Raw genomic sequence first — 27659 nt, 5'->3', positions numbered from 1 at the left:
CAAAAGAGACAGTTTAAAGATATACAATGGACCAGGCATGGTGGCTCACGCCTATAATCCCAGCATTTTGGGAGGCTGAGGTAGGTGAATTGGTTGGGACCACTGGGTCCTTACCAATCCACTAATGTGCAAGCCCCTGAGTCTTTGTGAGGTTTAAGTTCTCACCCTCTGGAGTACAGACCTCCAATATAATTCTTGCTCATCCAGAATTAACATGGTGTTACCAAAATAGAGGACTATTGGCCAGACTGGGTGACTCAGGCCTGTAATCCCAGCACTTTGGGAGGCTGAGGCAGGTATCTTACCCCCGGGATTTATACGTGCAGAAGGTGACTGACCTCCTGACCCAGAGTAAGCTCTTTTAAGGGACTGTGTATTATCATTACTGAGCATTCCTAATGGGAACGTTCTTTTCCCCCTGGGATTTATATGTACTGAAAGTGGCTGACCTCCTGACCCACAGCAAGCTCTTTTAAGGGACTGTGTATTATGATTACTGAATATTCCCAACGGGTAGTCCAGTAATCACCATAAAAACAGCCAATGACAATTTACTGAGCCCCAGTCATATGCTAGATGACACTGGCTTAAGTGCTTTACATATAATCCTCCCAGTAACCTCATGATGTGGACACTATTATTCCCATTTCTCAGATGGGAACACTGAGGCTCGGGGAGGTAGAGTAACTTGCATAACATCATGTGACTAGCAGACCTTGGGGCTGGATTTCTAATGGAGTCATTCTGACACCAGAGTCTGTGCTGAGAGGAAGTGGGGCAGGGTCTCCTGCATGGGGTGGCCCTGGGATGACCAAATGGGCCAGACCAGGGAGTGGCATTAGTCTACTCCCAGCCAGCTGCATGGGTGCCCACTCAGTGAGGTCAGCACATTGCAGGCTCTCACTGTTCCTGGCGTCACTCTGGCATGCAGAGGCCTCCGGTGTTGCCTTCCATAATGGTCACCTGATCCTGGAGTTGGTGGGCAAACAGCCCGAGATGTTTATTCTCTGATGACCAACTGGCCTGACAAACAGGCAGGGTGATAAGAGAGACAGAGGAGGCAACTGGGGGATGGGCTGGATAAAGGAATCCCCCGCCTCTGAGAAGTGCTGTTTTGCTTGGCTGAGGCCTGAAGTCACACCACTGGCCTCTGAATGACAGTGACATTCCCCAGGGATTAAGCAGGACTTGTGGAAGCTGGGTCTCCACAGGGGGTGCAGAGCCCCACGGAACTTAAGTCATGCAATTAGCTACCTCTAACATTTCTCCCACATTCATTTCGTACCTCCATCACTTCCCATCCCCCTTCCAAAAACATTCAGATGCAACTTGCTTTATAACACACAGTAAGATTGTTGTATTATGTGTCCTGGAAACAGCAAATGACAGAAAGTCATTCTCTGGCTCTTTAGAAGCATAGCTCAAAACTCCTCTTTTCCAGGAAGCCATGTCCTGGTTAACTATGCCCCTTGCTGTTCTGGGCCCCTGGGATTCTGGACGCAATCTGCAGTTGTTGGTTTGTCGCCAGGTACTGAACAAGCAGTGGCAGGAAAGAGCTCTAGCCACCCGGGGCTCGGAGCAGTGATGCTTTTAGGAGAGGCAAAGATGCTGATGTCACTTGTGGTTGGGATAACTGCTTTCCTGTTCAGGGACATTAGATATATACCTAAAGCTCTAGAACCGCAGTTTCCTGACTCTCAACCAACTGCTACTTTGAGTACGATACAACACCTGCAGGGCTTATTAGAGGACAAGAGTCCTGGCTGATAAATTCCTGATCAGAGGGATGGAGGCTAAGCCCTTCCCTGCAGCCAATAAGGGAAGTTCCCAGTGAGTTGTCGGGCAGAAAAGAGCCTCCTGGGTCATGTCCTCACTTTTCCTCAGCTAAAGTTCCCTGACTCTCCTTCAAATTCAGATGTGCATCCAGTTCTATGAGTAACCACATTATTTTTAAACAGCATCCTTCAGCCACTGTCTCTCCTGGGTTTTCAGGGAGCGGTGACCCTTTGTGAAGCCAGGACAGGATTTTATTTTCTGATTGTTTTCAAACATTTGCAGAGATTCCATGGACTTCAAGTCAAACAAAAATCATACTCTGGTCGAGGCACCAGCCAATAGGTCAAGCTGAGGTAAGTATTTCTACCTCAGAGGGGTAGAAAAGAGAAGCCGAGAAGTATGGAGAGATGGAAAACCAAGGGATGGGATACTGGAGACAGCAGAGAGGTCCAAACCATGGGGATTTAGCAGAGGAGTACCCAGTCTCAAAGCCCCATTATATCAAGAAATACCACACAAAGTAGTTAAAAGCTCAACGCTAGGAGTAATAGAGACTAGGGTTAGATCCGCAGCTCCTCTGCTTACTAGCTGGCCAGGTGGCTGGACTTCATGAGCCTTTGTTTCCTTGTCTGTAAAATGGGTATAAAAAAACCAACCACCCACTAAGGTGACTGTGAGGACTAAATGAGAAATATGTGCTCAAGACAGCCTGGCAGATTAATACTCAAGAAACAGAACTGTTGGCTGGGTGTGGTGGCTCCCCTGTATTCCCAGCACTTTGCGAGGCTGGGGTGAGATTACTTGAGGCCAGGAGTTTGACCAGCCTGGGCAACATGGCAAAACCCTGTCTCTAGAAAACATAAAAATTAGCTGGGTAGGTGTGGTGGTACATGTCTGGAGTCCCAGCTACTCCTTGGGATGCTGAGGCAGGAGGATCACTTAAGCCCAGGAGTTCAAGATTGCAGTGAGCCATGATTGTGCCACTGCATTCCATCCTGGATGACAGCCTGGGTAAGAGAGTGAGACTCTGTCTCTAAAGCAAGAAATGACAACTGTTAATATTAATACCCAGATAACAGTTACTATCTTATGGCAAAGATGATCTATGATAGACTGCTTCATATGTATTCATAATTGTCAGATTAGTAGCTTATAACTGTATCAATGTGACTGCTAGCAACTTAATGATTTACTTATTTAACTGTCTCTAATGGAGTTGCTAGGATAAAAGGACAGTGTTTAAGATTGGACAATATATTATCCAGTGTATTTCTCCTTCATTCCATCACATGAATTTTTGCTTTAAAATTAAACATCTTAGGGCCGGGCGTGGTGGCTTAAGCCTGTAATCCCAGCACTTTGGGAGGCCGAGACGGGCGGATCACGAGGTCAGGAGATGGAGACCATCCTGGCTAACACGGTGAAACCTTGTCTCTACTAAAAAATACAAAACACTAGCCGGGCGAGGTGGTGGGTGCCTGTAGTCCCAGCTACTTGGGAGGCTGAGGCAGGAGAATGGCGTGAACCCGGGAGGCGGAGCTTGCAGTGAGCTGAGATGGCGCCACTGCACTCCAGCCTGGGCGACAAAGCGAGACTCCGTCTCAAAAAAAAAAAAAAAAAAAAAAATTAAACATCTTGGCCAGGTGTGGTGGCTCACGCCTGTAATCCCAGCACTTTGGGAGTCTAAGGCAGGCAGATCACTTGAGGTCAGAAGTTTGAGACCAGCCTGGCCAACATGGTGAAGCCCCATCTCTATTAAAAATACAAAAATTAGCTAGGCGTGGTGGCAGGCGCCTGTAATCCCAGCTATTCGGGAGGCTGAGGCAGGAGAATTGCTTAAATCCGGGAAGCGGAGGTTGCAGTGAGCCAAGATCGCGCCACTGCACTCCAGCCTGGGCAACACAGCGAGACTCCATCCCAAAAAATAAATACATAAGCAAAAATCGTATTGATGTACTAAGTGTTGTTAATGATTACTAGTTGAAAAAACAAAATTTTAAGTTTTGTTGTCATTGGTTAATTTAAAAATGACATGTTCATAGCAAAAACCCTAATAGCATATGTACTTCAATAAAATTTTATTTCAAGTATTCAAACAATATAAAAGGTCATACAAGGAAAAGGTTCCTGCCTTATCCTAATTTCCAGAGGTACTAACTGTTAAAAAGTACTTGTTGGCTGAACGTGGTGGCTCACGCCTGTAATCCTAGCACTTTGGGAGGCCGAGGCAGGTGGATCATGAGGTCAGGAGATCGAGACCATCCTGGCTAACACGGTGAAACCCGTCTCTATTACAAATCCAAAAAAAAAAAAAAAAAAAAAAAATAGCTGGGCATGGTGTCAGATGCCTGTAGTCCCAGCTACTCGGGAGGCTGAGGCAGGAGAATGGTGTGAACCCGGGAGGTGGATCTTGCAGTGAGCCGAGATCACGCCACTGCACTCCAGCCTGGACGACAGAGCGAGACTCCATCTCAAAAAAAAAAAAAAAAAAAATTACTTGTATAACTTTTCCGGAAATGTTCTCTGCTCTTTGATTTTACAGACATTTAGTCATACTGCAATACTGTTGAGAAACTTGCATTTTCTCCTTAACTCTTTCCCTAGCAGTGCATACAGACCTGGCTCCTTCTTTTTAAGGGCTACATTGTACTCTTTTGTAATAGAGACCATCTTTTGTAAGGCCACCCTTCTGTGCAGCACTTTGGTTGTTTCCAGTTGTTGCTATTATGAACAATGCCACAATAAACCCCCTTGTCCATGTAGCTTTGATTATTGCTACAAATAAACCCATAGGATAAATTCCTAGGAGGATAATTGCTGAGTCAGTTTCCTTTGTTGCAATTTTAATAGTTCCAATTCTGGCTGGGCACGGTGGCTCATGCCTGTAATCCCAGCACTTTGGGAGGCTGAGGTGGGCGAATCACCTGAGCTTGGGAGTTCAAGACCAGTCTGACCACCGTGGAGAAACCCTGTCTCTACTAAAAATACAAAATTAGCTGGGCATGGTGGCGCATGCCTGTAATCCTAGCTACTCGGGAGACTGGGGCAGGAGAATCGCTTGAACCTAGGAGACAGAGGTTGCGGTGAGCTGAGATCGCGCCATTGCACTCCAGCCTGGGCAACAAGAGTGAAACTCTGTCTCAAAATAAATAAATAAATAAATAATCCAATTCACTTCCAAAGAGTTGCTGCAACTGACACCTATAGTATATGAGAATGTCTATGTCATCAAACTTTACAAAGTAAACTGTTGTTAAAAAATAAGAGTGGTAGTATACATATGCTGAACAGCCGCAGGCACATACACATCAGCTCATCTGCAGAGATGAATGCTCACAATCAACTGAGAGGAAGCTATTATATTTCCCCTTTGAAGAGGGTACAGAGGGTCACAGTGATTCAGGCCAGGGTCTGAATCTTAGCTCTGCTGTTTATTATTCCAGTGACTTTGGGCAGGTTCTTCAAGTTTCTCCAAAATGGTGATATTAAATGAAATAAGGTGTGAGAAAGCTCCTAGAACCAGTGCCTGGATTATTTATTAACATCATGGGACAAGCCAGAGTGCCAGAGTCCCCAGTAAGTTTGAGAATGACCCTAGTATAATAGAGACCTGGGTTGTATTTCCACCCCTTTCTACCACCTCCCAGCAGGTTGCGTCATTTCTTTGAATTTTCTTATTTGTAAGGGTCAGTTTAGATATTTCCTATTGATTGAATGATCTGAATAGATATGAGTAGCAGAGTTGCATCACAATGCAGGTGGCATTTTATATTGACAGCAGCATCACAGCAGAAGAAGACAGGTAAGATCTCAGTTCCACTTCTGTCACTGAGGTAGTGTAGAGAGTGGGTGAGCTTTGGGAACAGACCAACCTACCTGCAGTCTTGCTTCTGGCTCTTAAAAGCTGGGTGACCTTGAGCAAATTCTTGTAGCTATCTGAGCTTCAGTTTTCTTAATTATAAAACAGAGTTAACAGTTGCTGCTCATGGGGTTACTGTGAATATAAAGTAAGATAAACTAAGAAAATACTTAGCAGCTTGTTAAATATTAAAGGTATGCTCAAACAGCAATAGCCTCACCACCTGATCATAGTTCACTTGTAGGTCAAGGAGGGACAGGATGCTTCTGTGGAGAGGAACAAAGAGAGATGTTACTAGTCTTCACCTCTCAGTCACGCTCCCATTTGTCAAGTCAGGTGACTCACACTTGTCTGGCTTCTGTCACTGTGAAGCACACGCTTGGGGGAGGGGAGTGGTGAGAGACCAGGGGCAGATCAAAGCAAGGGCTGCAGCTTCAGCTAGGGTTCTTTAGGCTTTTTCATCCCTCCAGGAGAGAAGTGAGAAACGTTTAGAAATATTTATCATTGCAACTTTTGAATATACTTTATGTTTGACTTGCAAAATGGAAGGCTTGTTCAATGTCATCCTGGAAAACATTTTGTGGGATCTGAGGAAGGACGTGAACTACCTCTAGGTTTTTGCTGTTGTGTTGCCCTCTCCCTTCAAATCTGTTCTAAGTTCAGTTATTATGTAACATGTGGATTGCAAATACTAAGCTATAATCATGGAGATGGCATTCTGAAAAACACCTGTGAATCATTCATTTTTTTCCATGTTTTTAATTTTGAAAATTTCAAACTTACAGAAAGGACGCAAAAAAAGCCCAGTGAATACCTAGATTTATCCATTGTTTCTTATTTTATCACATATGCTAGGATATTATTTTTGAGACTCAGACAGCTGCATTCATATAACATGGTCTTCTTTTTTTGTCACTAAAAAATGTAATGGGAATAGACTCACTTATATCGATGTTGTGACTTCCAGGCTCTCAGCTTTCTGGGGTTTGAGATCTGTTGTATTAATATCTGGTTATAAGGTTGGAATATAAAGAATTATGTTTGTAGTAAGTGCCAGATTGAACATCTTATGCATAAAGTATGCAAGACACATTATCCCTAACCCTAACAGAGACTCTCCAAGACAGGATCTCATCAGTTCCGATTTACGTATTTGGTAACTGACACTCAGAGAAGTTGAATTATTCCACTGGTAAACTGCAGAGTCTGGACTCGAAAACAGGTCCTTCTGACCACAAAGCTCTTTCCATCAAGGTTTTGAGGATTCTGAGAAAAAGATTTCCGTGCAAACACAGAAAAAGTTTTCATTTTATTTCTGGGAGAGCTGCAATGTTAATTTTAAGTAATTTCCTTTCACTAAGGAAGTCTGGGGGTGGGACTATGGGGTGGAGGATGGAGATTTAAGGAAACCACGGTTGGGAATTTAGTGATGGAAACTGAAGATGATGAGCTAACTATTCAGAGAATGGACAAAACTCTGGTTCTTACAGCCTCTTACTAGCTGTGGATCCTCCGGGCAAATCACGCTAATGCCTCCTCATTTGTGAGATGGGAAGAACAATCAACACCTCTTTACTAGGGTTTGTTGTTGTTGTTGTTTTCCCTCCTCAACTGCATTAAGGAGAAGGAGGAAAGAGTAGATCAAGTTCTATCTGTAACGAACAGAACAATCAGTTGAGCTACCTACATACCTTCGGACCAGCCTACCTGTTTCACGTTTTTGTTTTGTTTTTGTTTTTGTGAGACTCAATTTTGCGAATTGTGGCAAACTGATCTTTATGAACACAAGGAATTGATAGTGTCATTTTATATTAGAGGAGGAAGAAAGGAAGATAAAAAAGGGAGAGGGAAGGAAGGAGAGAGAATGATGGCAGAAGGAGAAAGAATGATGGCAGAAATCAACGGAGGCGGAGGCGTAGTGTCGTAGTGTCCTGAGGCTGGAAACTCAGTCTGGGGAGAAATGAAAGCGTCTTTTAGGGAATTCAAGTAGTTGCCAGGTCTCAGGGAATCCATCTTCAGAATTTTCCTCCGCGGGGTTGCGGGAGGAAGGTGAGTTGGGTGGAGACCCTGAGCTCCTCTCCAGGCCATGGGGCATGCTGGGCTCTGGTTTCCCAGGCACCCAAGGCACGCTTTTCTCTACTTCTACTTCCCGGGGATGTTGGCATCAGGACTTAGAACTCCTGTATGCCGGACAGCCGGTGAGGTGTACTGGGCGGCCGCTTTCTCCGGTCTTTGCTCTGCTCGGTAGACATTTCTGCGTCAGGTGTCTCGCATATTCGCACCCACGTGCCAGGACATTAAGCTGCACCTTGCGGGGTGGCTCTCAGCCTTGAAAGGCCTCAGGATGTCCGCGTCCACAGCTGTGAACCGGTGAGTGCAGGTGGACGGGCGCACGCGGGAGCCAGGGTAATTAACAGGGCTTCAGGGGGCGTGACTGTGACCGTACGATGTCGGCAAACTCTATTTTCATCCTTTACATTTCCGCCGAGATTTGGCCAATAAATAACAAGAATAAAATGTACGCATGGTTTTGTCTTTGCGCTCGTGGGGTTGTGGCGGAGTCTTTTAAGTGAAGAGAAAAAGAAACCAGAAACCCACGCTGGCCCCACAGGCTGCTTCCGGGGACACCTGAAATCAGCAGCTGGAACTGACAATTTGGAGAGCCCCGGGGATGGTCATCTGAGACCTGGGTTGCAATACAAGTCCCACCTCGGGGCAAGTCCAGGCTTTCTTCCCCTCGGGGTCGGGTGCCTCAGGGGCGAGTGGCGCTGGCCGGGTTCCAGCCGCGGGCAGATGTCAGGCCCGGCACACTTTGCATGCGCGATGCGCGCGGACGTCCTGGGCGCGCTCTGTCCGCTCGGCTTGGCAGGAGCTGCGAGAGGCCGCGCGCACGGTCCCCGGGGACAGCCGGAGGCCTCAGGGTTACCGGCTGGAGCGAGAGCGCGGCGGCGGGCCGCGGGCTGCGTATGTCTCCTTCCTCGCGCGGTGTGCTGCGCCGTGGAACGCTGGGCTCCGGACTTTGAGGGTGCACTGTGGCGTACACCGCGCTCCCTCCCCGCTTCCTGCGCCCAGGGTCGGCGGGCAGAGTTCCTGGGTCCAGCTTGGTGCTGAGCAACCCCCGGCCGCAGAGCAGCTCCAGCCGGTCGGGAGACGCCCCCTAGCCCCCGCCCCCGCGTGGCCGGCCCGGAGGAGCTGGAGCAGCAGGAGGAGGAGGCGGCGCCGCCGGGACTGCCTCCTCCCCGCCCCTCGCGTCTCCTCCCCGCGCCACCGGGAAGGACAAGGGGACTGGGCACGGGGACCCCGGCCAGTGAGCGCTCGTGGCCCAGGACCGCCCCTCCCGTGAGCTCTCTCGCCGCGATCCCGGGCAGGTCTCGCCCCGCATGGTGCTGGCAGCAGCCATGAGCCAGGACGCGGACCCCAGCGGTCCGGAGCAGCCGGACAGAGTTGCCTGCAGTGTGCCTGGTGCCCGGGCGTCCCCGGCACCCTCCTGCCCGCGAGGGATGCAGCAGCCGCCGCCACCGCCGCCGCCGCCCCCGCCCCCGCCCCCGCCTCAAGCCGGCCTACCCCAGATCATCCAAAAGTAAGAGGGGGAGAAGGGAACAGGGACGAAGGGTGCGCCTGGGGACGCACCCCGAGAGCCCCCTTTGTGGTTTCATCTCCCGTCCCTGCTGAACTTCGCTCGCCCCCCTTGGGTTTGAAGTTTTCTCGTCCCCCCTCTGGGCAGAGTCGGTGTCCTTCTGGCTGTTAGGCTGGAAAGAGGGGAGCCAAGTTCTTTAGGGAAAATTATTTTGTATTTCCTTATCTCCTTTCTCATCTCTTCAGGGATGGTACTAGGTATTTTGAACTAAAATAGCTCAGATTGCGGGGAAATGGCCCAGCGACTGTATGTCATCTTTCTGGTCCCAAGAGGACGCTGGAATGGAGAGTCGTGCGTGTGTGCGCGCGCGTGAGGGTGTGTAAGTAAAATGCCAAAAATTAAACCACCCTTCGTGGTGCCCGTGAAACCAACCAGTGACATTGGGGTGAAAAGGGAGGTGAGAGTTTGTAAACAACATATTTTGCTTTACCCTGAAAGTGTAGCCACGTTTCGAGAAGGCCCTTTCGAAGAGTTTAGCTACGCAACCGTTTTCCATTAATGTTACCATCTTGTAACTCGGGTGACCCGTGCGACTTGGGTCGTGAATTCTCAGGTCGGCCTTCCCAATGCTTGAGAAGGTTGGGGGTGGTTAACAAGCCCGGAGAGGCTCTTTCAGCCCATTTGAGGGACATAGAAGTAAAAACAGTGATGCTTTGTGTTGTTTGTTCTTTTGAGATTGCGTGTGACGGTTTAAGGCCTAGAATGTAGGTTTATTTGAAGGATCTCTACTCTCCTAAGGGTTTACTCAGTTTGTAATGAAGTCTTCAAAACTAGTTTAAGAAGTGTAGGAAAGTGAATGATGAACACCTCTGCGAAACTGACGACACTAGATGAATACACGTAAGTACAGCAAAATATACCCTCATGGAACAGAGCAGAGGTTTTCCGCTGCTCTGCTGATGCTTTGAGTCCTGTAAATTTAATAAAACTTAGTAACAGAAAGAATCAGTGATGGGTGTAAATGGAAGTAAATAGCAGTTAAGTATTTATTGTTTTGAAGACTGATTTGTCTAATAGAAAGAATTGCGCAAATTCAAGTTTAATGTTAGAAAACGCTGGTATCATATTTCAGAACAAAATGGTTCCCTCTTTTTGACTGGTGGAATACTGAATCTCCACTTGTGACAACTTTTTGCTTTAATTGGATATTTTATATAACTTTCAACTAGAAACAGTTTCCAACTATTCCAAAATGAAAATATTTCATATTATTATTCTTTTCTATTGTTTTGCAAATTATTCAGCCAATACTAAATATGATTGACAATTTATGTACATCAATACTTAAAATTTATCTTTATTTCTTAATATAAATATAAAGCAACAGAGAAAAACTATTTAAAATTTAAAGTTTACTTAGTGAAAAATCCAATTTGGCCAATTATTAATTTGGAGACATCTGATGTACTTCGTATGGAGCCAGTGCCTTGTGGCTTGAAATCAGGCTGCATATGAAGTTTATTGAAATTGCTTTGGTATTGTAATCACCTTGCACTTTTCTATTATTTACTTTTAAGTAGAAGAAAATTGGGAACTTTATATTCACAGAAAGGTCTTTGTAGAAGGGCATCTGATTATGAAATACTGACAGGTTGATAATAAATATCATTTTATGGAAATGGATCATTTAAAGTATATTTTATTTGCCTCCTATAATAAATAATTTACCCTCTAAATTCATCCCCCATTTTGAAAATCCCATCTTTGGAATAGCTAATTTTAAAAGAAAAGACGGCTTTTCAAAGGTGGCCCCTTCTACTTGAAGGGCAGGATGTAGACCTCAAGAAGCGCCTCATTGCTCTCCTTGCTTTACATTGGTGACGGATCAATGTTCAGGGACCAGGACCCAGGGCTGTGAATATGCCCATAGGATTGGATGTTTGCATACTGATGTTTCAGTCTTTCTTTATAAGGATGATTTGGAGTTTGTGCTCTCCTTAGTACCCACTGAAATTCCACTGGAACCAGACACAATGTCGCAAACGCTTCATAGGTCCATCTTCAATGTGCCGAAATTTGAGCAGGTTGTTTTGAAACTGCATTTGCATAATTCCATCTGAGCAACCATTTTCATGTAGTTATGAGGTGTGGTTTGCATCAGCCATCTTTGAGAAAATATAGTGAAGCTATTGCGCTCGGCTGCAAAATGAGTTGTTTGGCTGTTGATTTGGGGAATTTTGTGAGCTACAGCTTTGGATGAAATTCTCCTCTGGTGGAACACATATTAAATATTATTAGAGAACCTCCATTTTTTTCTAGTTATTTTAGTGAGGTCGTTATGTGACTCGTAAGAGGAGAAGTTTTGATTGCTTTCAAAATGATGGCAACATCAATCTTCATGTTGCGTAGTGCGTTTGAAGATTACAAACATTTTTCCACTTAATGTCTATGTTTACTGATTTTTATTAGTAATGGTTTTTATTTTAAAGTCAATGACTTTGGATAAACCATAGTAACAATTATAATAAAAATCAGTTCCTGTTCACATGTTATATTTGGCCTTTAGAGAACTGCTGTGTACTACATTTACAAAGATAAACACATGAAGTGTGATGACTAATAATGAGACTGATTTTGTTTGTTTTATGGAAGCCAGTCTTAGTACTTATAAAGATTGCATCTAGAGTTAATTTCTCTGGAGTACAATGATTTCATTTCCTTATCATTGTATTTTTAGCTTCCATTAAGAATCATCCATACCTTTTCTACTGTTGCTTACTGTAAAGATTATCAGCCATGTATAGACACAGATAATTAATATTTTATAAGATTTTAATTTTAAATGTGCATTCTCCAATTGGCTTAGAGGCATTATTGTATATAAAACATGACTTAGGCTATTTAGGAAACAAGAACTATAAATAATACCCTAAGAGGAGATTTGGGATAAGTTAGGAAATCAGAATAATTTGAGAACTTAACAAATATATATTTTTTCCATACTAGCAGAAATATGAAAACATTGACATTCCAGTGAATGTTTTATAAGGATTTATCTCCTCCAACATACACAATGTTTTATTTTTAAAATTATTTTGTTTTAATTGTGAGCTTTAAAATCAAACCTAATCCTTTATTTATAAGAAGTTATTTATTAACCTTGATGAACGTCAGAAATTTAAGTTTTAGGTTGCAAGTTTTAAAGCACTCATTAGAATGAAAACAGAGCCACTCAATTCCGTGTGAAACGTTGCAGTTAGCTGTCAGATGGAACCACAAAGTGTACCACTAGCCATGGAAGAAAGAAACGAAACATGTGCACCCCTCTTATGAAGTTAATGTATGGGGGATTTTCCTAACTTACTTGATTTGCAGCAAAATATTCCCGGCTAATGCGTGACATCAGGTTGCATATTTAATTTGAGTATAGATGACATTTTTTCTACATTATTTTTAAAGCAGTGAATAAAAATATTTATAAACAATAAAAAAAGTTTTGATTTAGCATTTGGTAACTAGTGTCACCTGCGTGTGTTTGTAGTTAATGAAAACATGAATCCAGCTTTGATCTCTAAAGTTTATAGTCTTCTGTATAGCATTAGAACACTGGCTGTCTATATTTTCAGAGCAAAGTGCTCCCCTCACTCAGAATAGAAAATGTTGTAAGTAGCAGCTCCGATTTACAGACTCTAATTTTACAGACATTCTGCAGAAGGATCTCCATGTAACTGTTAGGGAGTCATGTGCGGGGAGGTTGTGTATGATGTTCACCCACTTTGATGGGTATGCTGACAATCACATCCAGAATCAGAGAGAAGAAATAAGAATTTGCTAAAAAGGGGCATTGCCTTGCATTCATACTTGGTCCTTTCTGGAAAGAGGATGGAATTTCTAACATCTGTGCCAGTTAACATCAGTGTGAGCCCACTTTTAGGGGAAATAGGAATACACTTGTAGAAGGAATTTTGAAAATGTTAAATACCATCTTAAACTGCACATAAGACAAACATTCGGCAGGGAAACCATCTGAGAGGATTAAGCCTTTACCCCAACAGGGAAGAAAAGAGGGGGAGCTATTTTCTTAGCAGCCTGAATGATTCTTTTGCTTGTCTAGAAAGCTTTCCAAAGTTTTATCAGAAAAAGAAATTTTGCTTGAGGGTTTGTTGTGATAAGTATTTTTAGATAGTATGTACTGTCATTTAGTTGTGAGTTTTTCTCAAATTGCCAAAGAAATCAGTATTATGAAATGTAGTACATTATTCCTATTAGTCACGGTAAAGGACTATGCATATGGTGCACACAGAGCCGTTCTAATGCCACTGCTGTAGGGGGAAAAAGAAGAAGAATTTGATCACCCCTTTTATTTTTCTATCCCTGTTTTCTTTCGCTACCTCCTTAGCAGTTTATCTAATTAATAATTTAAAAAACCCAAGTCTGTCCACTGGAGAGTGAACTCTGATCTGTTAAGATCTCTTTGCCTGTCCTAATAGTCACCAGGGGGCGGAAAAAACCCAACCAGGATTGACTCACAGTGAAATGATTCCACATTATTTGGGTTCTTTCTCTTCTGATTGATTGATTGATTGATTGTGGCTTTAGGTTCTTGACTCCAGTTTAAACTAGTATTCTTCCCTGCCCACAAGAACCGGTCCTCAAGTGAACAGATTGATATAGCTAAATTCACAGGTTTGATAAACAAGAATACACAAAATGTTCGGAACTGGGGTTTAATCAAGGGATAGAAATTAAAATGGACTGAACTAAATAGAGAAAGTAAGAATGGAAGAAGCTTGAGATATTAGAGTTAAAACCCAAAAGAGAAGTTCAGAAGCAGGACTCCCGTCTCCCTTCATCTGTCCTGGTCTCCCTGCCAGACAAAAGTTTGAATGGTCTCCTATACCACAAAATCCTACTTAATCTGATTTTTATTTCCTGCCACAGTGATTATTTAATTGGGGATGGTCTAACTGATATTATTTTGTATATTTTAACAGGGAAAATTGCTGTGGATCTGCAGCTGGTGTGAGTGACTGGTAGCTGTGTTTAGAATAGAGTGTTGAAAAGCTTTGCATTAAGTAAAATGATCCATATTCCAGAATCATGGCAAGGATGTTAATTAGTGGTTTGCAGAAAGGAGCACACAGCAGTTCGTTCCCTTTCTGTTTAAAGAACCTGGCTGGATCTTGAGAATATGTGTATTATCCTGGATGCCTAATACTGCTTGTTCCTACCAGTGAGTAGACTGGCAGATTCTGATCCTAATTAAGAAGATATATTTTTGAATAAGGAATGTGCATTTGGTTTCCAACACCACCACGGGGGTATTGTTGGCGAGCTGATAGTTTGACTGGCTCCATGGGTGGTCACTGTTTAAATTCCACCCAACTAAGGAGCTGTACAAGATTTTAGTCTTCGAAATTTACATACAGCTAGTGTGGGGACAAGTTATCACTGCCAGTTGTTGGGGGAGGAGGTAAAAGCAAGGAGGACCCCCCTCCAAATAATTTGTGTGTGTTTTGGATATGTTGCGTGTATCCATCTAATATGATAAACTCTTGACCATAGTGGAAGTTACAGTCAAGTTGATTGATCTTCCTCTTCCCTACAACTCCTGATGGATTTTATAAGATAAGTAAGTCCCTGATGGTTTCTAAGGCAACTTTTCCAACTTGCTGACAGCAGATCTGCAGGGGAGATGGCACATGTTGGTGCTAATGTACTTTATGAGCAAAAAGGGAGCAGTTAAGCAACTTGCATGAGGATGTATTGATAACTCAAGCTCAGTTGGACAAATCAAGCTTTCCATGTGTTCAGAAACAAAAGGCAGGGGGTCACGCATGTGTTTGGGAGTGGTTATCACCCCATGAAGATAGTTTCCACGCCACTTTTGCCTTCTTTAATGTGGTATTTGCTTTAAGGCTGTACCAGGGCCACCTGCTTCTGCCTTTTCTTTGCACCTGCTTTCTCCTGATCACACTAATGACCCATCGGTTCTCAGTTACCACTTCCCACTCTGGCCCACACCTGGGAACCTCCAATTGCTGCTGTCTGGACATCTTAAATACTTTTTGGTTTTGCAACTTGTCTGTAGACTCTTTCCCAAATATGTTTTTAAGCTTTGTTAGGCCTGCCCTTCAACCTGCCCTCCAGGAGTAGTCTAGGAGTAGACTAGGTAATATATATTTTAAAGTGTCAGGAGTAGACTAGGTAATATATATTTTAAAGTGTCAGGAGTAGACTAGGTAATATATATTTTAAAGTGTCAGGAGTAGACTAGGTAATATATATTTTAAAGATGCATTGGTTTCATTAAATCTCTTCCTTTGGTTTATTTTGAATTAATTATTGAAGAGAATGATTTAAGATCAGTCTGATGTTTTCAGGTGTAAAATGAGCATCTTTGCTCTAAATTAATTACTGGGCTTCTGTCGAGGAATGCCAGAGAGGAAAAAACTCTGGACTGGGAGTCAGTGACCTGGATAAGCCAATTAATCTAGCCTCTCCAGGGACTGGAAATGATCAATTGCAGTTTCTTCCAACAATAAAATTAGGTGGCTCTTGTGCAAATCTTAGCAAACTTGTGGAGTGATCACCAATGTAGAATGCCTCCCCCATCTACTTCCTCCATCACCTGATACAGAATATGTCCCACATCAATTAAATTTAGCCGTGGACATAGGTATATATTTGTGACATTGATCACCCATGAAAGCAACAACCACAAAAAGAGAATGAAATGCTTTCTGTAGCATTCACAAAGAATATTTGGATCAGTGACATAATTTTAAAAGTCAGAAAAATAAACACGAATGTCAGTGAACACGAAGAAGTTTTAAACTGTTCTTCAATCTCTAAAAATGTCTTTGGTATAAGAATAATTTTTTGGAATGTTAAAGTAAGTACTTTAACATTTGCTTTAACAAACTGAAAGCAGCACTTTCAGCTTAGGAGACAGAGACAATAATTTCATGTGTCTGAATTGGATTGTGTTAAACACAGGCCGGTGGGAGTGTGTTTGGTGACATTACTGGTTTTAGAGGCAGAGAACGTAAACATAGGACACACAAACGTTTTACAGGAGCACGGCTGCGGTTGCTGCAGGGACTCCTGAACTGTGACGCACAGTCAGTCGGCCGCAGAGACCAGCCTGGAGCTCGCCCTGAAACCTCTTTGCAGCCTTGCAGATGTCGTAGTTGTCCCAAAGCTGTGCCTCATGCTTCCGTGTAGCCTCGCTGAATCAGGAGACCGAGTGTTTTCAGAGCCAGGATGTGGGTGCCGTGGGGCCAATGCTGTGTCCTCCCGCGCTGGCAATAGCAGAGTTGTGGAGAAACTTTCTTTGATATTTGAAATGATCAATATTTTAACCTTCTGCATAAAAAGGGAGATGAGTCTGTGATTAAATCTTGATTTAAAGTCTTCAAATATGTACATAAATGAGGATGAACATAAGAATATTTATTGCAACACTGTCTAGAAGAGTGAAAATTAGAAACCACTTAAATGTTTCTCAGTTGGAAAAATAAACCACGTGGAGTTATAAGGTCATGTACTACTCAGCCATTAGAATGATGCTGTTATTTTGCATTGGTTGATATGGAAGGAGGACCATATAATATTAACTGAAAAAAAAAAATCTACAAACCGCATATGTGCAAAGATCTCATGTTTGTTTTTGAAAAGATGTATATGAGTGTGTTCTGGTGGCTGCCAACCTTAAAAAATATCTGAAGAACAAATGCAAAGAACATTAAGAGTGGTTCTAACTCTGGATGGGGCAATTAGAATGGTTTGTCTTTTTTTCTTCTTTTTTAATATCGTCTATTCTTTTTAATTCAGTGAGCATATATCACTTTTACAGTAAAATAAAACAATAAAACTATTTTTTCTTTATCTCTTTCTTTTCCTAACCGTCTGTACCTTCGAGTATTTCATTTTTAAAAACAGCCACAGAAGGAGTAGACATTTCACATTGGTATTGCACTATCTTGAAGACTGAGCTGTCCTTTAGCATCTTAGATTTTAGTCCTGAAAGGTGGCTGAGAGCTGTTTTAGCCCAGCCTTCCTGTTTTTCTAGGTAAGGCAAATGAGCATCAGAGAAGTCAAGCGAATTGTTGAAGGTCACACAGTGAAGGAGTCCTCAGGCTGGGATGAGAATCCCCTTATTTCTGTCTCTTATATTTTCTGCTAGGTCACCCTTTTGTCATCCTGGGAATGGAGGAGAGAGAAATGGAGGCATTCATAAATTAACCATGTATGTACTGGCCTCAGTCTACTCACATCCCCTAAGAGGGTTGAGAAAAGCATCCTTGGTTGTGTTATCTCCTCCCACCTCATCCTGCCCACCCACCCACACAGGACTTTTCTGGGAATGGCAGTAGACTGGGTCTCTCCTGGGCGTCTCGTGCTCTGTTCCTATCTGCCAAACAGAAGCCAACCATCACATTTTCTTCTCTGCTCTTCTTGGTTCAAGGTTACTTTTTTTTCCAGATCCTTAATAGAGGAAAAACCCAATACTTACCTTCCTTTCATACCCAGGAACGTCCTCTTGATACCCTTTCAGCTGTGGTTTAAAGATGAACCTTTTGAGATGTGAAAGCATAACTAATATTTTTATTTAAAGGAAGTAAAACACATTTTACTTCTTACTCCCAAGCCAATTATAGGAATGCCTGTTATTATTTCTGTCACCCCAATTCTCACTCTGCTTTAAATTTGTTTCAACCAAGGATGTAATTTGGACTGTATTTTTAAAAAGTAAACCTGCTTTGGGGGGACTATATTTGCATTCTTGCTTGCCCTTGAGTGTGCCGTCTCTTGCTTTTTCTTTTCCTGAAGAGTAATTTGTGTAACTATAATTTTGTTATCATAGCTCAGGAAATTGGTCTTATTTAATTTTTTTCTAATAAACACTAGATTTTTAACTTTTTCATTGTCAGATAATGCCTCATATAGCTGTTTTTTTTGTTTTGTTTTTTGTTTTTTTTTGCATTTGTTTATAATGTCTTTCTCTCTCTCTCTTTTTTTTTTTTTTTGAGACAGGGTCTCACTCTGTCACTCAGGCTGGAGTGCAGTGGTGTGATCTTGGCTCATTGCAGCCTTGACCTCCCTGGCTCAAACAATCTGCCACCTCAGCCTTCCAAGTAGCTGGGACTACAGACGTGCATGACCACACTCTGCTAATTCTTTTATTTTTTGTAGAGACGGGGTTTCACCATGTTGCCCAGGCTGGTCTTGAACTCCTGGACTTGAGCGATCCTCCTGCCTCAGCCTCCCAAAGGGCTGGGATTACAGGCATGAGCCACTGAACCAGCCATCTCTTCTTTTTAATCTACCAAGTATACCCAACTCTTTCTCCTTTCCATGACTGAAGATTACAGGTTAGTTATCGTGGAGAATGAACCATGATATTGCTGTGGCCGTTGTTTCTTCATGACCAGATCCAGGGTGAACATTTTGGCAAAGATAGGCTAAAAGTTTGATCCCTTGTTTAACATGGCAGCCACCAGATTGTTCCATTGTAGACAGACATTTTTCTGTTTGTGGTAAGTAGTAAGTTGTCTGCAGAGGTGCTACCATGAGACCCTCTGAATATCCTATGTTCCAACAGACTTTCATCTAGTGGCTTTGCCTTTTAATTTGATTAAATATTTAAGAAGCAATTGTCATGAAATATGTGGATCACTTTAGAATGTATGAGTTTGGACACACAGTTTGTATCAAACAGCCTTGCAAATATGACTGCATTGTATCAGCCCATTGATACTATCTAGAGCCTCTGGATTTTTTCTAGTCCTGACGTCACAGGACTTGATCCATGGCTCAGCTACTTCCCATGTAATTCTATAGGAGGCATTCCATCTCTTGAGTTGCAGTGCCTTTTAATGTCCATTTTAATGCTAATGGAAATAAATGGATACTGCTGTAATTTGTACTACTCATGAGATTTTTTTGGGCATCCTCTTGAAGTTATGTTGGTTCTTTGCAGAAGCCTTTTAACTCCGTTTTCAAAATCACTGTATGAAGCAGGCTTTAAAAATGACTGATGACTTGCCCTGATGCCTAAACTGGGTGAGTTGTGGGGCTGGTCAGTGACTAGCAGTTTGTTCATGTTTTTTAGATTTAAGTTACACAGCTATTTTTGCCTATTCCACTTTGGTACTCCTGTTTTCATACACAAAATATGTATGGGTGGAAAAGGTGGTGTGGAGTAGTGAAAAGGAGCAGGAGCAGGCATGATCTATGTTCTGGATTCAGCTTTGCCACTACTAACCCTGAGCCTCAGTGTTCTTATCTGTTAAAGGGAGCAGTAATAATAAAGTGAATAACAACTAACTTTTATAAAGAGTGCTTTCTGTGTGCCAGACACTATTCTAAACAGTTTAAATGTTTTCAATCCATTTACTTCAACAATAATCCTGTGAGGTAAGTGTTGTTATTCTCCCCATCATGCAGATGAAGAAACTGAGGCACAACCTTACTAGGACCCAGGAAAGCTAAGAAAAATAGTATTTGTGAAAACATGGTGGAATGGGGCTTGGAATAACGAATGTTATACTAATTCAAGCAATTCTGTCTTCTCTGTGTAAATATCTGTATTCTTAATTTATAGAAAATCCATCACTTACAAGAAAATATTATAGAAAAAAATGGCTGAAATAAATCTGAAAGTAGGTCAAATTTAAGACAAACTAAGCAATCCAATGAAAACATTTTTTCCTGTTTCCGTCCCCTGCTCCTGCCCTTTTTCTCCATTTTAACTGTAAGTACAGCTTTGGATTAAAGTGAAATGTATATCCTAATTGAAATTCCTCAAACAAATCTGACTCTGGCATTTGATTCACTGTCTTATTCTGCTTGTTATGCATGTTAGGCAAGACCTAAATCTGATGCTCACAGAGAGTACATGAACACTTAGAATCCTCTCAGTGTGTGCTAAAATAATAACAGATTCAATAGTTTGATTTGCAAAGTGTCTGCCAACTTCCACCAGACCATTTTTGAACCAATTCAGAAAACCAGGATTCTGCAATGATTCAAGTGTCCAAGGCTCCTATTCGTAGCAAAAGGAATTCCTGACTTGAAACAAGGGCACATTAAGCTCAGCTAGTCTCTGTCAGACATACTTTTTGAACCATCTTTGCAGACATTGTTACAGGTGTTCTTTGGCTTTAAGAAACCATGGTCTGTAACAACCAGACTGAATAGAATCCATAAATCGGGGAAGGATTGTGACTTTTGACCTGCGACAGGGTTTACGGTAAAAATCCTTTAAACCATGAGTTTCTCAGTGTGTTTCAAGTAGCAATTCAATAATGCTAACAATTCAGAGATCTAATAATAAAATTTGAAACTTTTTTGGGTCTTTTTTTTTTCAATTTTAAGAGATATAATTGAAATATGTTAAGCTGCACATGTTTAAAGCATCCATCAGGATCCATTAAACCATTAAACAATTGAGATAATAATAAACATTGTTGGCTGGGTGTGGTGGCTCACTCCTGTAATCCCAGCACTTTGGGAGGCCGAGGCACATGGATCACCTGTGGTCAGGAGTTCGAGACCAGCCTGACCAACATAGTGAAACTCCGTCTCTACTAAAAATACAAAAAAAATTGCCGGGCGTGGTGGCAGGTGCCTGAAATCCCAGCTACTCTGGAGGCTGAGGCTGGATAATTGTTTGAACCTGGGAGGCAGAGGTTACAGTGAGCCGAGGAGATCGCGCCATTGCACTCCAGCCTGGGCAACAAGAGCAAAACTCCATCTCAAAAAAAAAAAAAAAAAAAAAAAATATCACCCCACGATGTTTCTTCATACTTCTTATAATTTATCTTTCCCTCTTCTCCTTGTCCCCCTCATATTCAGGGTACCACTGATTTGCTTTCTTTGTTTGCGTTTTCTAGAATTTTATACAAATGAAATCCAAGTATGTACTCTGTGTGTGTGTGTGCGCGCGCGTGTGTGTGTCTTCTTTTACTATTTTAAAGTGCATAATTTAGTGACATCAAGTACGTTCACAGTGTTGTGCAACCATCACCACTCTCTAGTACCAAAACGTTTGCATTGCCTCAAAAGGAAACTTCATGCCTACTAAGCAGTTACTTCCCATTCCTGCCTCTCCCCAGTCACTGGAAACCAATCTACTTTCCGTCCCTATGGATTTGCCTATTCTGGAGGTTTCATATAAATGGAACACATATGTGGCTTTTTGTGTCTGGCTTCTTTTACATGGCATCATGCTTTCAAGGTTCATCCATACTCTGTCATGTGTCAGCACTTTATGCCTTTTTACTGCTGATTAATATTCCATCGTATAGGTAGAGATAACGTTTTCTTTGTCCATTCATCTACTGATAGACATTTGGTTTTTTTCTACCTTTTTACTATTATGAATAGTGCTACTATGAACATTTTTGTACAAGTTTTTGTTTGAACATCTGTTTTTGGTTCTTTTGGGTATATACCTTGGAGTGGAATTGGTGGGTCATATGGTAATTCTTTTTTTTTTTGACATGGAGTCTCGCTCTGTCGCCCAGGCTGGAGTACAGTGGCATGATCTCAGCTCACTGCAATCTCAGCCTCCCAGGCTCAAGTGATTCTTGTGCCTCAGCCTCCCAAATAGCTGGGATTACAGGCACCCACCACCACACCCAGCTAATTTTCGTATTTTTAGTGGAGATGGGGTTGCACCATGTTGGCCAGTCAGGTCTCAAACTCCTGACCTCAGGTCATCCACCAGCCTCGACCTCCCAAAGTGCTGGAACTACAGACGTGAGCAACCACACCTGGCCGGTCATATAGTACTTCTATGATTAATTTATCAAGGAACCTCCAGACAGCTTTCCAAAGCCCTGTACCATTTTACATTCCTTCCAGCAATGAATGAAGGTTCCAATTTCTTCACATCCTTGCCAGCACTTGTTATTTTCTAGTTTTGTTTGTTTGTTTGTTTGTTTGTTTGTTTTTCGAGATGGAGTCTCACTCTGTCACCCAGGCTGGAGTGCATTGGCGTGTTCTCAACTCACTGTAACCTCTGCCTCCCAGGTTCAAGTGATTCTCCTGTCTCAGCCTCCCGAGTAGCTGGGACTACAGGCACATGCCACCACGCCCAGCTAATTTTTTGTATTTTTAGTAGAGATGGGATTTCACCACGTAAACCAGGATTGTCTTAATCTCCTGACCTCATGATCTGCCTGCCTTGACCTCCTAAAGTGCTGGGATTACAGGCATGAGCCACCGTGCCCAGCCTGTTGTTGTTGTTGTTTTTAATGGCCATCCCAGTGGGTATGAAGTAGTATCTCAATGTGGTTTTGATTTGATTTCAGTAATGACTAATGATATTGAGCTTCTTTTCATGTTGGCTTTTTGGCTGTTTAAATATCTTCTTTTGAGAAATGTCTACTCAAATCTATCATCCATTTTAAAATTGGGTTTTTTACATTCTTGTTTTGGAATGGTAAGAGTTCTTTGAAAATTCTGGAGAGTAGGCCCTTATCCGATGTATAATTTGCAAGTATGTTCTCCCATTTTATGGGGTTTTTTTTAGCATAATGATTTTGAGGTTCATATATGTTGTTTCTTGTCAAACTTTGGGCCTTTTACTTTGCTGAGTAGTATTCTGTTTTGTGGATATAGTGTAAACTGTTTATTCATCCACTGATGAACATTTAAGTTGTTTCCAGGTTTTGGCTATTACAAATGAAGCTGGTATGAACATTCCTTTGCAAGTCTTTATCTGGACATATCTTTTAGCTTCTCTTGGGTAAATTTCTAGGCCAATGATAATTTCACTTTTTGGGATCACAAATATTGTACTAAGAATCATTGTGTGGGTGAAACCTCTTCAAATTTTCATTACTATGTAATTGAACGGCGCATGTTAATGTAACCCTTCAAGGTGTTTAAAGAATACACACTTTTTCATCTCTGTTTTCAGAGTCAATCACTCATTAGTTTAGTTTTTTTTCTTCTGTTGACAAATCTTCCTTCAATAGTTTTTCATTTGGCAAGTGATTATGACCATGGAAGTCGGGACACAAGATGAATAAGACGACAAAACCGCAGAACTTCAAATTGAAAGAAACCCTAAAAATCACCTGAGTCAACTCTTTTATTTTACAGAAAAGGTGATGAGGTCCAGAAAGGAGACTGGATATACCAAAGGTCAGCCAAGTATTAGAGCAGTTCAGTGGAGCAGGGGAAACTTACGCACCTGTGAGGGTAATTTGACGTCTCCTAGCCATGATGCAACAGTGCTGGGGGGTAAGTGAATGGCTCTGTGTTTTGCAGTCTGTAGCATTCACGGGGCACTTTGTTTCCTTCTAGGTTATCCTAGTTAATCCTCCAACAACCCTGTGAAGTAGGTAGGGATTAAGTAGCTAGGAGTAGCTCAGGATCACCTAGCCAATGATTGGAGAGTCTGGGCTCAAAGCCAGGTCTTCTGACTCCTTCCAAGTTGCGCACCCTCCTTTTTTTCCTTTGGATTCCCTCCTCCTTGTCCCTACCCACTGCCGTCCTCTTAGTTCAGGCCTTCCAGCTCTCCCCCAACCTCCTGCTGGGTTGGATTCTGCTCCTTCTTTTCTCTGCAGCAGCACAGTCTTGATCTTGTCCTCTGCTTGCTGGAAGCCCTGCTGTGGCTTCTCCTGGTCTTTAGGTTAAGGTTCAGACTGTGGAAGGCCCTTCCAGATCTGCCCCACTCAGTCCTCCAGCTCCAGAACTTGCTGTCCTATCTTGGCTGCCCTCTTTCCTTCTTCTCAACTAGAACATTCTGAATTCTGCTTAGCCCTCACCTCTTCCAGGGAGCTTTCCCCAACCTTAAGCAGAAAGGAGGGCTGAGTGTCCCTCTTCCTGTAATCATCTGTGGCTCCCATTGTAGCATTTGTCCATGCTCTCCTCTTGCTTGTCTCCCCTAAAGACCATGCAAAGTCCTTGTAGGCAAGGCCACTGCCATTCATCTTTGGTATCCCCATCACCTAGCAGGGCCCCTGGCACATAGTGTGTTGAATATCTGGGAATGAGGAACTTAACTGCAACTCAACTTTCAACCTAACTGACTTGGTGATGAGAAATAGTAGTCAGGATGGTCTCATGGGTGAGACCTGACGTGACCCCAAAGCTTGGTTTTCTCCAGCGTTTGTTTTATTTGGACTGCCTGTCTGAAAGAGCCAGACAGACATTTATGTTTGGAGAGGCCATGTAAGAGGAATAAAAATGTGGAAAGTCATAAACTTCAGCTCTGCTCTGGGATCCACTGTGAAGCCACTGTGTGACCAGAGGTAGCACTTAGCTTCTTAGAGTCTACATGGGTTAAAGGGGGACCAGGGTATGGGGCTTGTTCAAATAGTCAATGAGATGACAGGTGAACATGCCTTGGTAGGAAAGCAGTGTCCTCATGTAAACCAGCTTTTTGTCTCATGATGCTGTCATCTCCAGCCAGACACCAGATTGTGTGCAGGCAATTCTAGGCTGAATTTCTTCTGAGAGTTTTGATCCAAATAGGATAAACGGTGGAAATGACCACTGGGAACACTCCTTAAAACCTGCTTGCGTCAATGCTTTCAACAATACATTTCTGTATCACACAAAAAAAGTTTCTAAGCCCTAAGCTAGCATCTGCCTATTTCAAGCAATTTCTGTTCTTTTTTCTTTCTTTCTTTCTTTTTTTTAAAGACAGGATCTTATTCTTACCCATGCTGGAGTGCAAAGTGATCCTCCCACCTCAACCTCCCAAGGAGCTGGGACTACAGGTGTGCACCACCATGCCTTGCTACATTTTTTGTATTTTTTTTGTAGACTCAGGGTTTCACCATGTTGCTCAGGCTGGTCTCAAACTCCTGGGTTCAAGCGATCATTCCGCCTCAGCCTCCCCGTGTGCTGAGATTACAGCTATGAGTGACCGTGCTCGGCCTCAAGCAATTTCTAAAATAACACAAATCAGGACAACAGCAACACCAAGAAACTGCTTTATTATTGCCTTGACATTTGCAATAATGACAGTTTAACTGTAGCATTAATAACGATGGTCCAGTCGACTTGTGGCAGCCTAAAAAAAAAGTTGCCTGGAAAATAAGGGCTCACGATTCCTCAATGAGACTTATTCCAACCACCCTATTTAAATTGCATCTTGAAGCCATCTCTTCCCATCCAGGATGTCTTATTTTGCTTTATTTTTTCCGCTTGTCGTCTTCCAGCACAAGGATCCCCAACCCCCAGGCCGTGGACCGGTACCAGGCTGTGGCCTGTTAGGAACGAGGCCACATAGCAGAAGGTGAGTGGTGGGCGAGCAAACGAAGCGTCCTCTGTATTCACAGCTGCTCCCCACCACTCGCATTAGCACCTCATCTCCGCCTCCTGTCAGATCAGTGGTGGCATTAGATTCTCATAGGAGGGCAAATCCTATTGTGAATTGCACATATGAGGGATGTAGGTTGCACGCTCCTTATGAGAATCTAATGCCTGATGATCTGTCACTGTCTCCCTCACCCCCAGATAGGACCATCTAGTTGCAGGAAACAAGCTCAGGGCTCCCACTGATTCTATAATACAGTGAGTTGTATAATTATTTCATTATATATTACAATGTAATAATAGAAATAAAGTACATAATAAATGTAATATGCCGGAATCATCCCCAAACCATCCCCTGCCACCATAGTCCGTGGAAAAATTGTCTTCCACAAACCTGGTCCCTGGTGCCAAAAAGGTTGGGGACCGCCGTTCCAACAAATTATGTAATTTACTCATTTATTATGTTCTTATTGTCTATTATGGCTCCTTTCACCCTGTCCCCACCACATAAGCTCCCCAGTGGCAGGGGAGTTGTACTCAGTGATTTATCCCCCAGGGCCTAAGAGCAATTCCTCACACCTGGAAGAAGCTCACTAAATATTTGTTGAATGACTAAGTGAACTGTAAGTAAAAATACTGACTTTAGTGATTGTCATGTGGTGGCCTTTGTTCCCTCTCTGAGCCCACCTAGGATATGAACTACATGGGCTTCAGGTTCTGAGTTTTGTGATTCAGGAAACTGAAAGGGGAAGGTGTTAGAAGATTATAGGCTCCGCTCCTGTGGGGTTCTTGGAAGTAAAACTCTCCCTGGGCATCCGTGACTCAGTGCTCTTCTCATGGCCCAGCTCCAGCAGTTGCCAGTGTAGCCAGAACCCTTAGGCTGGGATCTGACTTGTGTATTTGGTGGGATCTTGATGGTGGAGGGAGAGCAGCAGGCCTGGGCTCAGTCCCTAGACATAGAGGCCAAAAAAGATTGGAACAACCATATGTCCAGCAATAGGGGATTCGTGAATAACACTTGGCTACGTCCTCCCAATACTATTCGGACCATCTCTGGGTACTGATACAGAGAAGTCTCAAGAATATATTACTAAGGGCAAAAATCAGGGTGTAGAAAGTGTATATGGTTGGCTGCCTTCTCTGTAAGAAAGCAGGGTGAGAGGAAGGTGAATATGTATTCATAGTTGCTTCAGTGATCAGAGGGTGAAATTTGAGAGATGTTGAAAGTAGGGGCCAGGCATGGTGGCTCACGCCTGTAATCCCAGCATTTTGGGAGGCTGAGGTGGGCAGATCACCTGAGGTCAGGAGTTTGAGATCAGCCTGACCAACATGCCAAAACCCGATCTCTACTAAAAATACAAAAAGTTAGCCAGGCATGGTGGTGGGCACTTGTAATCCAAGCTACGTGGGAGGCTGAGGCAGGAGAATCGCTTGAACCCAGGAGGCGGAGGTTGCAGTGAGCCGAGATCATGCCGTTGCACTCTAGGCAATAGGTGACAGAGCAAGACCAGTCTCAAAGAAAAAAAAAAAAAAAAGAGTAGAGTTGAGTGGCAGAGTCTATATGCTACTAATCTCAGTTGCTGGGAGGATGCTCGAGGAAGATGATCTTCAGCAGTGTTGGTGTGGATAGGAGCCAGCACTTGACTGGTACCGTTAAATTCCAAATAGATCTGTGCTTTGTTAGAAGGGCTGTGAAAGGATGAGGAAAGGAGAAAGCACTGAGAAGCTCTCCTTTCCCAGTGAACTTCCGTTTCCAATTCAGGAAGCCACTTGCAGTTCACAAAGACCTAAACTAATCGATCATATTTTCAAACCAAATATTTAACACTGTACTGACTTCTCTGACATCATTAGGGGAGAGAGAGATTATGTATAAAGTGAAAAACTGGGTCAGGCAGTTCCTTAAGTACATCACTGCCCTTTGTCAAAAGAAATTTCCTCGGTCTAAAATGTAGAGAATTAAATCAGATGGCTTTCATTAACAGTTCTCTTAGAGGTTTTTAATTAAAGCTTCCGAGATTTTGGAAGAATTAAAGAAAACTTGTCAGCGTGTAAAACATACCACTTTATGGTAGGGAACATGAAATGATACAACCTTTATGGAGAAGTTGCAATATCTAGCAAAAGTATATGTGGGTTACCTTTTGACCAATCAATCCTATT

At 42.8% G+C, this 27659-nt stretch overlaps 1 protein-coding gene across 1 annotated transcript in view; it reads left to right on the top strand.

The window, feature by feature from the left end:
- The first annotated feature begins 8812 nt into the window (after positions 1-8812).
- RBM20 (RNA binding motif protein 20) overlaps positions 8813-27659 on the top strand; it is a 194527-nt gene continuing 175680 nt past the window's right edge. The window contains exon 1 of the mRNA XM_033182982.1: positions 8813-9215. Within this exon, the coding sequence (XP_033038873.1) occupies positions 9016-9215 (200 nt within the window). The 5' untranslated portion in view covers positions 8813-9015. The remainder of the gene's footprint in view (positions 9216-27659) is intronic.

The sequence above is a fragment of the Trachypithecus francoisi genome, unplaced genomic scaffold, assembly GCF_009764315.1.
Source record: "Trachypithecus francoisi isolate TF-2019V2 unplaced genomic scaffold, Tfra_2.0 Contig01579, whole genome shotgun sequence".
Lineage (NCBI taxonomy): Eukaryota > Metazoa > Chordata > Mammalia > Primates > Cercopithecidae > Trachypithecus > Trachypithecus francoisi.
Note: the sequence above shows the minus strand (reverse complement) of the source record. Positions and strands in the feature narration are given on the sequence as shown.